Source organism: Macrotis lagotis, chromosome 1, assembly GCF_037893015.1.
Source record: "Macrotis lagotis isolate mMagLag1 chromosome 1, bilby.v1.9.chrom.fasta, whole genome shotgun sequence".
NCBI lineage: Eukaryota > Metazoa > Chordata > Mammalia > Peramelemorphia > Peramelidae > Macrotis > Macrotis lagotis.
This window is the reverse complement of record NC_133658.1, coordinates 221,179,123-221,192,651: the sequence shown is the minus strand read 5'-3', so window position 1 is coordinate 221,192,651 and position 13,529 is coordinate 221,179,123. Positions and strand designations below refer to the sequence as shown.

Here is a 13,529-nt window from a genome sequence, read left to right as displayed (position 1 = left end):
GAAGTAAAGAATAGTCTGTCCACTGCAAGTCAATAATATATGGTTTCAATTACAAGCAAATTTCTCTAATACTATGTTAATATTTGAAAAAAGGAAGTGAAATCCAAGAGCTCAAATGGAACAGTGGACAGAACACTGGCCTTGGAATCAGGAGGACAGGAACTGGAAACCATCCTCAGACACTTGACACTAGCTGTATGATCCTAGGCAAGTCATTTAATCCACACTGCTTCACATTTAGGACTATCTCCAGTCATCCTGATTCATATCTGACCAATAACTCACATGACTTCGGAGGAGAAAGTGAGTCTGATGACTTAGCACTCAGTCCCCTATTCCCCCAACACCACTCAGCACACACAAATCCAATTCATATGCTAATCATGACATCACCTTCTTGATGTCATAGTCTTCTTAAGAACAAAGGTCAAACATTAAAAATAAGTCATGTCTGGCTAATCTTGCTTTTTTTTTTAAATATTTTCTAGAATTTTAGAAGAAGGGATGTTAACTTAGCAATGGATTTCATGATCATCATTCAGTCTAGTTTTCCAAGACAAGCTATGCGGGAGCTGGGTGATCTCCTTCCTGTTCATCCTTGGCAAAAAGATCTAATTCTACTCCCCAAACCGTCCCATTTGTATATACTGTATATGCTATAAATAGCTCAATTCCTAAATGTTGAGATCAAATTTCTCTGCAAGCATGTTATTTGTCCTTCATTCTCAAAGAACATTTTGACACCAGGGAGGTGATGTCAGGACATGCAAGTGAATTGGATTTAAGTGGGATAAGGGGAGAAGGGACTGTGCAAAGTCACCAGCCTCAGGTACTACTTATCCAGTGACACTTGGATCTAGATATGGAGCAAGACAAGTGGAGATAGCCCTGAAAGACGTGGGAGACCTTAGCCTTCTTATGCTAAAGTTGTCCCCAGGTCACTGTTTGACTGAGAAAGTGTTTAAGACTAGACAGAGAAATAAGGCAAAGAGGCAACTAATTCACATAACTTACCTTTTGCAATTATGATACTATGACATTAAAAATCCCTTACTGCCACAGACCCACTAATCACATCTTAATCATTTCCTCCAAATTTCATAAAAAATTACTCAACACAGCTAATATCTGGCACCAATAAAGGTAAATATAGTTCTATCAATGAGAAAGTAATTTTAAATAGACATCATTTTAAATGTTTAATTCAACAACATATTGAGTGCCCATTACTTAGAATTGCTAAAAAAAAAGCATTTAATTTTCATAGTATCTTTGTAATGAATACAAGTGAAAATGTCTAAGTGAAAAATTACATATTTTACATCTATTTTAATTTGAATTTTTCCCAGACTTCAGAGAAACAACCTGCTTTTAAAATATTATAGTAATGGAGTCTCAATTCACATATCCCCAGCATATACCCCCCAAAGATACCAAATTAGAAATTTCCATACCTGTCTACAGATCGACCTGGACCTACTCCAAGTTCAGGTCTCGCACTAGGTAAGAGGTAAGACAGCCTGTCCATCACTGAAGAGGCTACAGGTAAGGCAGCAACATTTTGATTTATTTTCTTGAGTTCATTTACAATGGCACTGGCAACAGACTTCAACACATGATGAGGAAGATGAAATGTGACTGTGGCCCACTATGATTTAAAAAATATATATAGGAGGAAAAGTTATGACCAAAAAACTAAAAGTTTACTTCATTTTGTATACCAATTTAATAGCAGGTAAAATTAAAAATATATATTATTATATATAATCTTAAAACTTCAGTATATTATAGAAGTATATCATTTAAACCACAAACTGCCAATAAAGTAAGAGACAAATACAGTTTGGAAGATATAGACAGTAGTAGTTACTAGGATACTACCAGCATGCACTAAATAAATGGCAGCTAGGTGGCTCAGTGGACTGAGCACTAGACCTGGAGTTAGGAAGAGCTTGGAATGATGCCTAAAACATTTAATGGTTATATGATCACAGTAAAGTCACTTAACTTCTGTTTGCCTCAGTGTCCTCTGCCGTATAATGGGGTTAATAATAGGAACAATCTCCCAGAGTTGTTTTAAAATGAAATACAAGATTTGTGAAGAACTTTGGCAACTCTAAAGTGCTAATATTACTGTTATCATTATTATCTTTATCATTATTATTATTATTATATTTTGAAAACTAAAATGATCTGTAACAATAATGACTCACATGTACAAAGGGCTATAAAACCACGCATATCTTTTAATCAAGCAATATCACTATTAGATCTGTAGCCTAAAGAGATAAAAAAACAAAAAGGAGAAAGTCCTATGTGGTGGCAAAGAATTGAAAAGTGAGGGAATGGGAATTGGTGAGAGGCTGAACAAATTGTTTTATGTAACTGAAATAGATTACTACTATGCTATAAGAAATGATGAAAAGGATGCTCTCAGAAAACATGGAAAGACATTAACTGAGGCAATTTGAAATGAACAAAATCAAGAGAACATTGCACACAGTAATAATAACATTATATGATAAGCTATAGGAATAATTTAGCTATTCTCAGCAAAACAATGATCCAAGACATTTGTGTAGGCCTTATGATGAAAAGAACTGTCCATCTCCCAAGAGATTTAGTAGAGTCTGAATGCAGAACAAGGCCATTTTGGCTTTATGTTTCTTGGGGGTTTTTTGGTCTGTGTTTTCTTTCATACAAGGACAAATAGAAATGTGTGTTGTACGATTTTACATGTATAAACTATGTGAAACTGCTTGCCTTCTCAATGGGAGTAAGACAGAGAATTTGGAACTCAAAATTTTAAAAGTTGTTGAAATTGTTTTTATATATAATTGGAAAAAATCAAATATCAGGATTCTAAAAATATATTGTACAATGATAAGCTGTGAATGACTCAGTTATTTTTCAGGAATAAAAATGATCCAAGATAATTATAAAGGGCTCAAGCGGAAAAATGCTCTCTACTTACAAAGAACTGATGGAGTCCAAAGGCAGATGGAAAACACAGTATAGTGATTCACTTTCAACATTTTTCATGGTTTTTTCTTTTGCAACTTTTTACAACATAGAAAATGATAATATGTTTTGCATGAGTGAACATGTAAAATCTCTATCGAATTCCCTATTGTCTCTAGGAGAGACGAAAGGGGGAGAGAAAATTCAATGTCAAAAACAACTTTTTAATGAATGTCAAAAATTGTCTTTACGTGTAATATTTTGAAAAATGAACTAGGAATTTAAAAAATGAAGTCCTAAAAAAAATTAATGATGATGATGATGAGTTACAAAAAAATCTGTACAATTTTAAGTAATGGTATGAATAAAAAGAACACTGGATTAGGTATCAGAATACCTGGATTCTAGCTCTTACTCCTCCATCAGCTAACTATATGATGTTGGGCAAATCCCAACCTCTCTGGGTGCTAGTTGAAGAGATAATCTTTAGGTGATCTCTAAAAGTCCCTCCCAGGTGTAAAATTTGGTGATCTTTGAATTGTCCCAAATCAACAAAAAAAGGAATGTAAGGAAAATATATTTGTGCAAGAGATAAATATTAGTAACATAATTTGCACAGGTACTTCAGGATTTACTGGTATCTCTCTACAACTAGATCTTAATTTGTCAAAGGATCAAACATCCTTTGTATTATTCAAATGGTTTAGCATACTAAGGGCACTGTGCAAATATTTCACTAATACGAATATATCTTTTTTAAACACATTTATTATGACAAGTTATGGTTTAATCTTTGCATATATTAAGTCATAGACTCTTTTAAATTAGATTGTAAAATAACTGGAACACAGTTACCTAGATAGCTAACTTTACAGAAAGAATAAGGAACAGTCTCTGGGAGTGGCAAATGGAAGCAGAAAAACATCTTTTACCTATTACTTTATAATCAGCATTTCAGAAAACAGAACTAGGTAAACAAAAAATGATGAAAGAAAAAACTAAAAGGCAGGTATGCTGGTTGCTCCAAAGGAAAAAAGACCAGACAAAGAAAATTTTAAACACAAGTGAAACATTAATGCATTATTATGGAAACAAAGGACCTTTTTTTAAATATTTAGTATTTATTTATTTATTCTCATTTTGTACAAATAATGGTTTTTGAGACATTAATAAAATATTCTTGTTTAAGAGTAAACAGAATACCCCTTCCCCCCAAAAAATATACTCGCTTGAGTGATAAAGTAAAGGGGAGAGAAAAAATTAAAATAAAAAAACAATAGTAATAATTGTAGGTATAGCCAGGTGGCACAATGGACATAGCACCAGCCCTGGAGCCAGGAGCACCTGAGCCCATATCCAGCCCCATACACCCGACAATCACCCAGGCGTGTGACATGCAAGCCACCCGAACCCCACTGCAATGCAAAAGCAAAAAAAAAAAAGACCCAAAATAAAATAACAGTAATAATAGTAGGGGCAGCTGGGTGGCAGACAGAGCATTGGCCCTTGAGCCAGCACCCAGGTCCAAATCCAGCCTCAAACATCCAACGATCACCCTGCTATGCAGCTACAGGCAGGCCACCCAGTCCCATTTGCCCTGCACCCTCCCCAAAATAATAATAATAAAAAATGTGCTTGAGTCTTTGTTCCAACAGCAACAACTCTGTTGCAGGTGGATCACATTCTTTATGATAAGTCCATCGCAAAAGTAACTTCCATATTTCTCCACTACCATGTACTACATTTTCTCTCTCCTTTCACTCTGACTCTGCTGCAGGGTAGCTGAGTGGTGCAGCAGACAGATCCCTGGCTCAGGGACCAAGAGGCCCCAAGCCGCTACCACCCCTTAGGCCCAGCATCCACCGGGCCCTATGGTCCTGGACAGGCCATCCAATCCCAGCCCCTTACAAGAAGTAAAAAGGTGTGTTATATCTGACCACTCTCCCCCCCCATGGTCCATCTTCTCCTCCATCACTCACATTCCCCCCTTCCCCCTGTCCCCCCCTTTTCTTCTTATTCCAGATGCCTATACCCCATTGAGTATATATATGCTGTTTCCTCTCCTAACCACCTCTGATGAGAGTGAAGATTCCCTCATTCCCCCTTGCCTTCCCCCCTTCCATATTACTGCAATAGCTCATTGTAATAAAGAAAAAACTTATACGAGATATCTTGGCCTTTTCCCCCTCTCCTTTTTCTTTCTCACTTTACATTTCCCGTTTTTTTATTGACACCATTTTTACACTATATTTTATCTTCAAATTCAGCTTTCTCCTGTACTTCAACTATAAAAGTTCCTTCTACCTGCTCTATTAACTGAGAAGGTTCATATGAGTATTATCAGTGTCATTTTTCTATATAGGAATACATGAAGTTCATCATCATCAAGTCCCTCATATTTCACCCTTCTCCTCCAATCTCTATGCTTCACCTGAGTCCTGTATTTGAAGACCAAACCTTCTGTTCAGCTCTGGCCATTCCAACAGGAACATTTGAAATTCCCCTGGTTAAATGAAAGTCCATCTTTTCCCCTGGAACAGGACATTCATTTTTGCTGGGTAGTTGATTCTCGGTTGCATTCCAAGCTCTTTTGTCTTCCAGTATATTGTATTCCAAGGCCTACGAGCTTTTAATGTATTTGCTGCTAAGTCCTGTGTCATCCTGATTGTAGCTCCACGATATTTGAATTGTGTCCTTCTGGCTGCTTGAAATATTTTCTCTTTGACTTGGGAGTTCTGGAACTTGGCTATAATATTCGTTGGGGTTGGATTTTTGGGATCTCTTTTCTCGGGGGGATCAGTGGATTCTCTCCAATTCTTTGAAAATGATATCAAGGCTCTTTTCCTGATCATGATTTTCAGGCATTCCAATAATTTTTAAATTATCTTTCCTAAATCTGTTTTCCATATCAGTTGTTTTTTCAATGAGACGTTTCACATTTTCTTCTAATTTTTCATTTTTTGGGTTTTGAAGTAATGAGTCCTGATTTCTCATAAATTCATCAATCTCCCTGAGTTCTATTCTTTGTCTGAAGGATTTGTTTCCCTCAGAGTTTTCTTATCTCTTTTTCCATCTGGCCAATTTTGCTTTTTAAAGCATTCTTCTCCTCCATAACTTTTTGAACTGTTTTATCCATTTGACCTAAGCTGGTTTTTAGAATGCTATTTTCTTCAGTATTTTTTTGGATTTCCTTGACTAGGCTGCTGATTCATTTTCATGTTTTTCCTGCATCTCTCTCATTTCTTTTCCCAGTTTTTCTTCTAACTCCCTCATTTGATTTTCAAAGTCTTTTTTGAGCTCTGTCATAGCCTAAGCCCAATTTCTATTTTTCTTGGAGTCTTTAGATGCAGGAGCTTGTGCTTCCTCATCTTCAGACTTGAGTATTTTGATCCTTCTTGGGATCACAGATCATGTATTTCTCAATGGCGTTCCTCTTGTTCTCTACTTGCTCATTTTCCCAGCCTAAGCCTGTTTTGGGGGTGCTTCCTGAGCTTTTGGGACACTCCCATAAGGATCTCAATGTGTGAGGCTCTGTCCTCCCTCGTGAATGACAATAGGCGCCCCCCTCTGCCACGGGGCTGAGGTGGAGGGGGCCCCCTGCTGTTCTACTGGGGGGGTCCTAGATTGCGATCAGGATCTGAATGTGTTCAGAGCCCCAGAGTCCTGTTCCAGGGGCAGAGGATAGAGCGCTACAGTCTCTCTCCTAGGTTCAATGGGCTAATGCCCTGGGGGCTCCTGCTTACTGGCTTGGCCTGCTTCTGTTCCAGGATCTGGGCTTCTCTGAGGGCTGAGCTTCACTGCTCGCCCTGGCAGAGGTCCCCTGCTGTTCGCCCAATTTGTGCCTGGTGCTCCCCGGGGGCGTAGCTCAGGAGACTCCCCTGCTGCTGTGGGCTGTGGCTCCCAGTGCCCTCGGCCTCCCTCTAGGAGGCTGAAGTTCTTTCGCTCTGGCGGGCTGCCCCTCTGGTGGGCCGCCCCTCCAACCCCGGGGAGCAGAGCCTTTCCTGCTCTTTTCCATGTTACCTTGAGTAGGAGAACTGCCTCACTGGGTCCCTCTGTGGGTTCTATCTCTTGAAAATTTAGTTGAAGTCCTTAGTTTTGAAGATTTATGAGAGAGAGAGAGAGAGAGCACCTAAGACACAATCCACTCTTGTTGTCATCTTGGTTCCGCCTCCCCCCCCCAACAAAGGACCTTTGAAAATGTTTTTATTTATTTAAGGCAATGGGGTTAAATAACTTGCCCAAGGTTACACAGCTAGGCAATTAAGCATCTGAACTCAGGTTCTCCCAACCCCAGGACCAGTGCTCTGTCTACTATATTACCTAGCTGCCCCAAAACAAAGAACTTTTACAAATACAGGATATCCTAAAGATCATTTTGTCTGAGAAAAGTGAGACTTAAGAGGGATCATGTGTCTCGAACAAGATCCTACAGCAAATAAATGGCAGAGATTAAGTAACTACCAAACTACTAACTACTTAACTATTAAAAAAAAAAATCTATATATAAACTTGTATCTACTCTCCCCAAAGATTAAAATATAGCTATAGCAAACCAAAGCTCGAGAAATTATCTAAGGAAATGAAAAATTTTTATCAATCACTTTTTTATCCCAGTTATTTTCAAATATTATAACCCTACATGTCTACATCTAGGTACATCACCCCCTTTTGAAAGATGAAGGAAAAAAAAAATTTCAGGGAAAAAATACCAACATACAAACACTGTCTGACAGTATAAGCAATATTCTAATCCCAAAGCAAAGGAGATGAAACTTCCTAACTTTTATTTGAGGTCAAAATGATACATCTGAATTATGCAGTATACAGGGTCATTTTATTAACCATGGGTTAATAATCTTTTTGTTAACCATGTTAAGAATCACTGGGTATGTTATTTTCTGATTCTGCTTATTTCACTCTGCTACATTTTCCCAAGGTTCTTTATCATGATTTTTAATGGCCTACAAACATTCTAAAACATTCAAGTAACAATTCATTTAACCATTCCTCAATCAATGAATATGCATACTATTTTGAAATACTTTCTTTTTCTGTTTGTTTGCTTGTATTTCACCAGGCAATGGCAGTGGTATCTCTGAGTCAAAAAGTATTTTCATCATTATAACATTTTTTTCATAGAACAAAAGGCTCATTCCATGGTATTGTGACTCTTCCTGCATGCAATACTCTACTCCCACAGAATCTCATTTGTGCCCTTTTCTCCAGTCAAAGACACTACAGCAATAATAACTTAAGCTCTTACCTCTCCCCCTTGGACTTTTGAAAGAATATTGACAGAGTTGTTGGTGTTGGAACAAAGAGTGAAGCACATTTATTATTATTATTATTATTATTATTATTATTATTATTATTATTATTATTATTATTATTATTATTATTTTGGGGAGGGTGCAGGGCAGGTGGGGCTGGGTGGTCTGCCTGGGGCCACATAGCCGGGTGATCTTTGGGTGTCTGAGGCCGGATTTGGACCGAGGTGCTCCTGGCTCAAGGGCCAGTGCTCTGTCTACCACCCAGTCACCCCTACTATTATTACTATTTTATTTTGGGTCTTTTTTTCCCCTTCTTTTTGGTTTTTGCAGGGCAGTGGGGATCGGGTGGCCTGCATGTCACATGGTTGGGTGATTGTTGGGTTACGAGGCTGGATATGGACTCGGGTGCTCGTAGCTCCAGGGCTGGTGCTTCGTCCATTGCGCCACCTGGCCATACCTACAATTATTACTATTATTTTTTTTATTTTAATTTTTTTTCTCTCCCCTTTACTTTTTTCTCCCAAACAAGTCTATCTATATTCATGGGGGGAGGGGTATTTTGTTTACTTGTAAACAAGAATATTTTATTAATGTAAAAAAAACATTTGTACAAAATGAGAATAAAAAATAAATTTAATAAAAAAAAGAATATTGTAATTGATCTTCCTACCACAAAGATTCTACCCACTGCAGCCCACCCTCTACAGAGGTACCGCACTGGAGAGAACTGATACTACTCAATGAATTTCAACTATTCTCAATTACTCAAAAGAACCCCTGACATTTAAATACTTTTATAACATTTTTCCAGTCTTAGTAACAACAGAATATCCTTCCCAAAATTCATACTTTAAGCTATTTAATAAGATTTTTAGAGTACACTAAGACTTTTACTCACTTCTCTGCAATTAAAACTTAATATTTTCCCTAATACCCAATTCACTCATATTTATCTTTTGTAATAGTTGTCACTTGGAAAATACTTCTTCCTCATCCCTGCCTCTTAGAATCTCCAATTTCCTTCAAGGCTCAGCAGACACACAATCTTCTACATAAAAACTTTCCTAACCTCCCCCTATAATATTCTCCTTCCAAAATTACTGTTCCTATTTTGCATGCCTTGCACATTCATTCTCTGTCTCTCATATTTTATGTTTGTGCTGCAGTTCACATATGCTCGCACATAGCAGGTGCTTAATAAACCCTTGTGATTGAATATCTGTCTTGGATAATCTTTGCAAAGTTACTAATTATAATCAATAACCTCAGAATTATTTTGACTACAGATGAATTTTTTTGTTGTTTTTTTTAACAAGGCAATGGGATTAAGTGACTTGTCCAAGGTCACACAGCTAGGTAATTAAATAAGTTTTAGGTGCCAGATTTGAACTCAGGTCCTCTGGATTCCAGGGCCAGTGTTCCTATATGCTACACCACCCAGCTGCCCCCTCAGAATTATTTTGATTTGTATTTCTTTTATTATTAATAATTTGGAGCAATCATGTATATATTAGCAATTCTTTTAAAAATCATTTTTTATGACTGGATAATCTTAAGAATGGAAAGAAATAAAAAGGAACACACTGGAGGGAAGGGAAAGGAAGGTTAAGTGAAGCTATTCCAACATCAAGGTGCAGACATTCATATAAACAAGGAAAAAAGGAGTAGCTGATTCAAACTTCATTGTCATCTGAAATGGTCAAAAGAAAAAAAAATACACAGAGTAAAGAAATTCATTTCATTTCAAAAGGAAAAGAAGTAAAGAAGGAAGAAAGGGAATTACAGAGAAGGTAAATTAAAGGAGGCATCAGGACTAACCAAAACAAATGCTGAACAGGCAAAAAAAAGTCTGAATGTGCGTGTGTGTGTGTTTGTGTGTGTACACACAAACACACACACACACATAAAATATCATCTTGAGAAGTCATTGTAAGGGAGGTACCTGATAAATAAGCCTTAGTTTTATAAATCTAAGAGAATACAATTATGTTGAATTTTAACAGAATAATGACCAATTAGGATATGAAATATGCTACCCATATCCTGATGATGTTTGTGCTTAATTCTCTAAAAGAACCGTGATATGGGGGGGGGGGGTGTTGCAATGGCAAGCACATGAATTGGATTTGAGTTGAGGGGGTGTTGTGCTATGTCACCAACCTCACTTTCTCCTCCAGAGTCATCTGGGTCCAATGGCTTAATGTGAATCAGGACAACTGGAGATGGTCCTGGGTGCAAGGCCATCAGATTTAAGTGACTTGCTCAAGGTCACACAGCTAGTGAGTGACAGGTATCATGGGCTGGATTCAAACTCTCATCCTCCTAACTCCAAGTCTCTATCCACTGCATCACGCATCTCCTGATAGAGAGGTGAAGGCTATAGAATGCAGAATGTGACATATTTTTTTAATGGCCAATGTGGAAATTTGCTCCAATAGATTGCCTAAATTTGCATTGCATTCTATTTCTTATATGTTCTCAATTAGAAGACAGATCTTAAACAATAAGAATAAAATTCAAAAAAAAAAAGGAAAAATGATTCAACCACTTTACTATAAAGCAAATCACTCCAAAATATTTTAAGAAAAAGGTACATCAGTAAACATTCATAATAATTACCATTATAACTACTAAAATGGCAGAAATAACAAAAAGCAAGTAAATTCAATGTTAACAAGAGGGGAAAAGTCAGTTCATGAATTCACTGCTGGTGTCAATAAAAAAAGATTAGAATCATTTAAATGTGCCACTTATATAGTTAAATTGTTTAAATAAGCATTCTCTTTTTGCAAATACACTATAGGGCCAGCTAGGTAGCAGAGTAGATAAAGCACCGGCCTTGGATTCAGGAGTACCTGGGTTCAAATCCAGTCTCAGACACTTAATAATTACCTAGCTGTGTGGCCTTGGGAAAGCCACTTAACCTCCACTTGCCTTGCAAAAACCTTAAAAAAATGCACTATAAACTCTGTATTTAATAGTTATCTGTTTAAATATTTTTCACAACAGCAATATATGTAATTAAAAAAAACACAAACTAGTTAAAATTTGATAGGGATACCAAAATGTAATCAATGATGACAAGATTGAGGCAAGTAGCAAAAACTATGAAAAAGTTATGAAATCATACACAATGAAGAAAAAAAGTTGAACTACAAACTCAATAAGTACATCACTTAATTACAAACATTAAAGTAAAGAGAATGAGAACAAATGGACAAAGAAGAAATTTTAAAATGTTTTCATATTTTAACTCACTAAAATTAATAATTTTATAAAGTAGTTCTAAGCAAGTTTAACCGAAGGTATTGATGTTCAATGTTAAGCTAATAAAACATTTAATTTTTAAATGACTAAAAATAAATTAGAATCAAAGCTTTATATCATATTTTTTCTTGTGTTCAACATACGTAGATGCATTTTTTAGTTTTCTATATTTATTTTTTGTAAGAGTTTAAGTTCTACATTTTTATTCCCTGAATATATATATATATATATATATATATATATGTTTTGAACTTGAAAAACAAAAATTAATTGAACACTTTTTGAAAACTCCAGCCATGTGGAAGCAGCTACATGGTGTAGTGGCTTAGAGCACCAGCAAAGAATCTGAGTTTAAATTTGAACACAGACAATTGCCACTTACTAGCTGTGTAACACTGGGCAAGTCACTTAACCCTGATCGTCTAACCCACCCTGCTAAAAAATAAAAAGAAAACTCCAGTCACGATGAAAAACTGTTCATCCCTGATCATGTTCCATTTTCCCATCTTCAAAATCTAAATCATACTACACTACCTGAATTCCCTATCACCTGGTAAGTATGGTTATTAGGGCAAATGAACCGGGCTTTGCAATTTAAATGACAATAGAACTTTAAATAAAATGCATTCACTATGAGGAAGACAGAGGGTTCAGTGGATGGAGTGCTGGACCTGGAGTAAGGAGAACCTGAGTTCAAATCTAGCCTCAAACACTTATTAACTGTGCAATTATGGGAAAGTCACACTTAATCTCTGCCCTTGGGGAAGGAAATGGCAGACTCCTGCAGTATTTCTGTCAAGAAAATCCAATGGACGGTATTAGCATGATATGGTCTACAGGATTATGAAGAGTCAGACATGACTAAAGAACAATCACCATGGCAACTATTGTTTTTTAATCAAACTTTTCCTTTCTGACTTTTGAGCCTATGTCAATATAATGTCCTGGTAAATTTCTTCCTAATGTTTATCTAACATTTTAAAAGCATATTATCATACCACCAGGCTTTGGAGAAGACATAAACAGTATGGGCTCGATGAAAAGACTAGTAAATCCCAACTTTCCTAACTGGTATGGGTAGAACCTTAAGAAATTGGCTTCTCTGGGTCTCAAATCTTTTTTTGAGGTATAGGAGTAGATGGTTTTTAAGAGTCTTTTCTAGTTCAAATGTCATAGTGATCATCATTAGTTGTCTCAAAAAGAAAAATAATCTGGCAAACTTTTTTGAAGAGTTGAAGAAAACTCTTAAAATGTACACTCTTTTATGAAAGATATTAAAAATAACTTACCTAAATCCAACTTTTTTCAGAAAGATTTCCAGTTTTCCTACAAATTCCTATCAAATAGGGAATTCTTTCTTGCAAGTTAAGTTTACTTACTTGAGTATACTCAACATTAGATTTTTTGAGTTATTTCTGCATCTTTTTTTATTTTATATCCAGAATGAAATGGTTTTAATAAACCTCTCCAGTCTGCACTCTTGACCCTACCTATCATGCCCTTTACCCTGAATATTCACTCCACGCTGAGACTTGATACACAGGAAGGGCCATCCACCACTATAGCATCTCCCTCTGTAAGGCTGTTTGCCACCAAAAAACTCCATTAGAAGGAGAAAACCTAGGAAGCCTTTAGACTACAGCCCTTACTTTCTCAAACTTTTTCTACAATGTCCCCAGATAGATACTTTCACATACACTCACTTCATTTTCAGCTTCCTTTTATGTATTGTCTTCTCTTACTAGAAAGCAAGCTTCTTGATGGAAAGCATTGTTTATCTTTCTGCTTGAATTGGCATTTTCAGCACTTAGGATATTTAGTATATAACAACTGCTTTAAAAATGCCTTATAACTTAAATCTTGACTTGTATTGTCATAATTCCCCAAATGAGCAGTTATTTTATCTTACTCTATAAAAAAGTTCCTTTGGCAGTTTGCCTGGCATGGCATAATTCTGTAATTAACTTTGGTAGTATTGTTATTTTATTATATTAACTTATCACAGTTCAGCCATAACCAGTAAATATTCCT

General features: G+C 36.4%; 1 protein-coding gene across 6 annotated transcripts in view; it reads right to left on the bottom strand.

The window, feature by feature from the left end:
- Positions 1 to 13,529, bottom strand: part of BIRC6 (baculoviral IAP repeat containing 6) — a 309,262-nt gene that overhangs the window by 237,353 nt on the left and 58,380 nt on the right. For all 6 annotated transcript variants that reach the window (XR_012473425.1, XM_074209682.1, XM_074209678.1 and 3 more), the window contains exon 4: positions 1,455 to 1,648. Coding sequence is in view for 5 of the 6 variants with exons in the window: in XM_074209682.1 (XP_074065783.1) it covers positions 1,455 to 1,648 (194 nt within the window). In the remaining variant the exon portion in view is untranslated. The remainder of the gene's footprint in view (positions 1 to 1,454; positions 1,649 to 13,529) is intronic.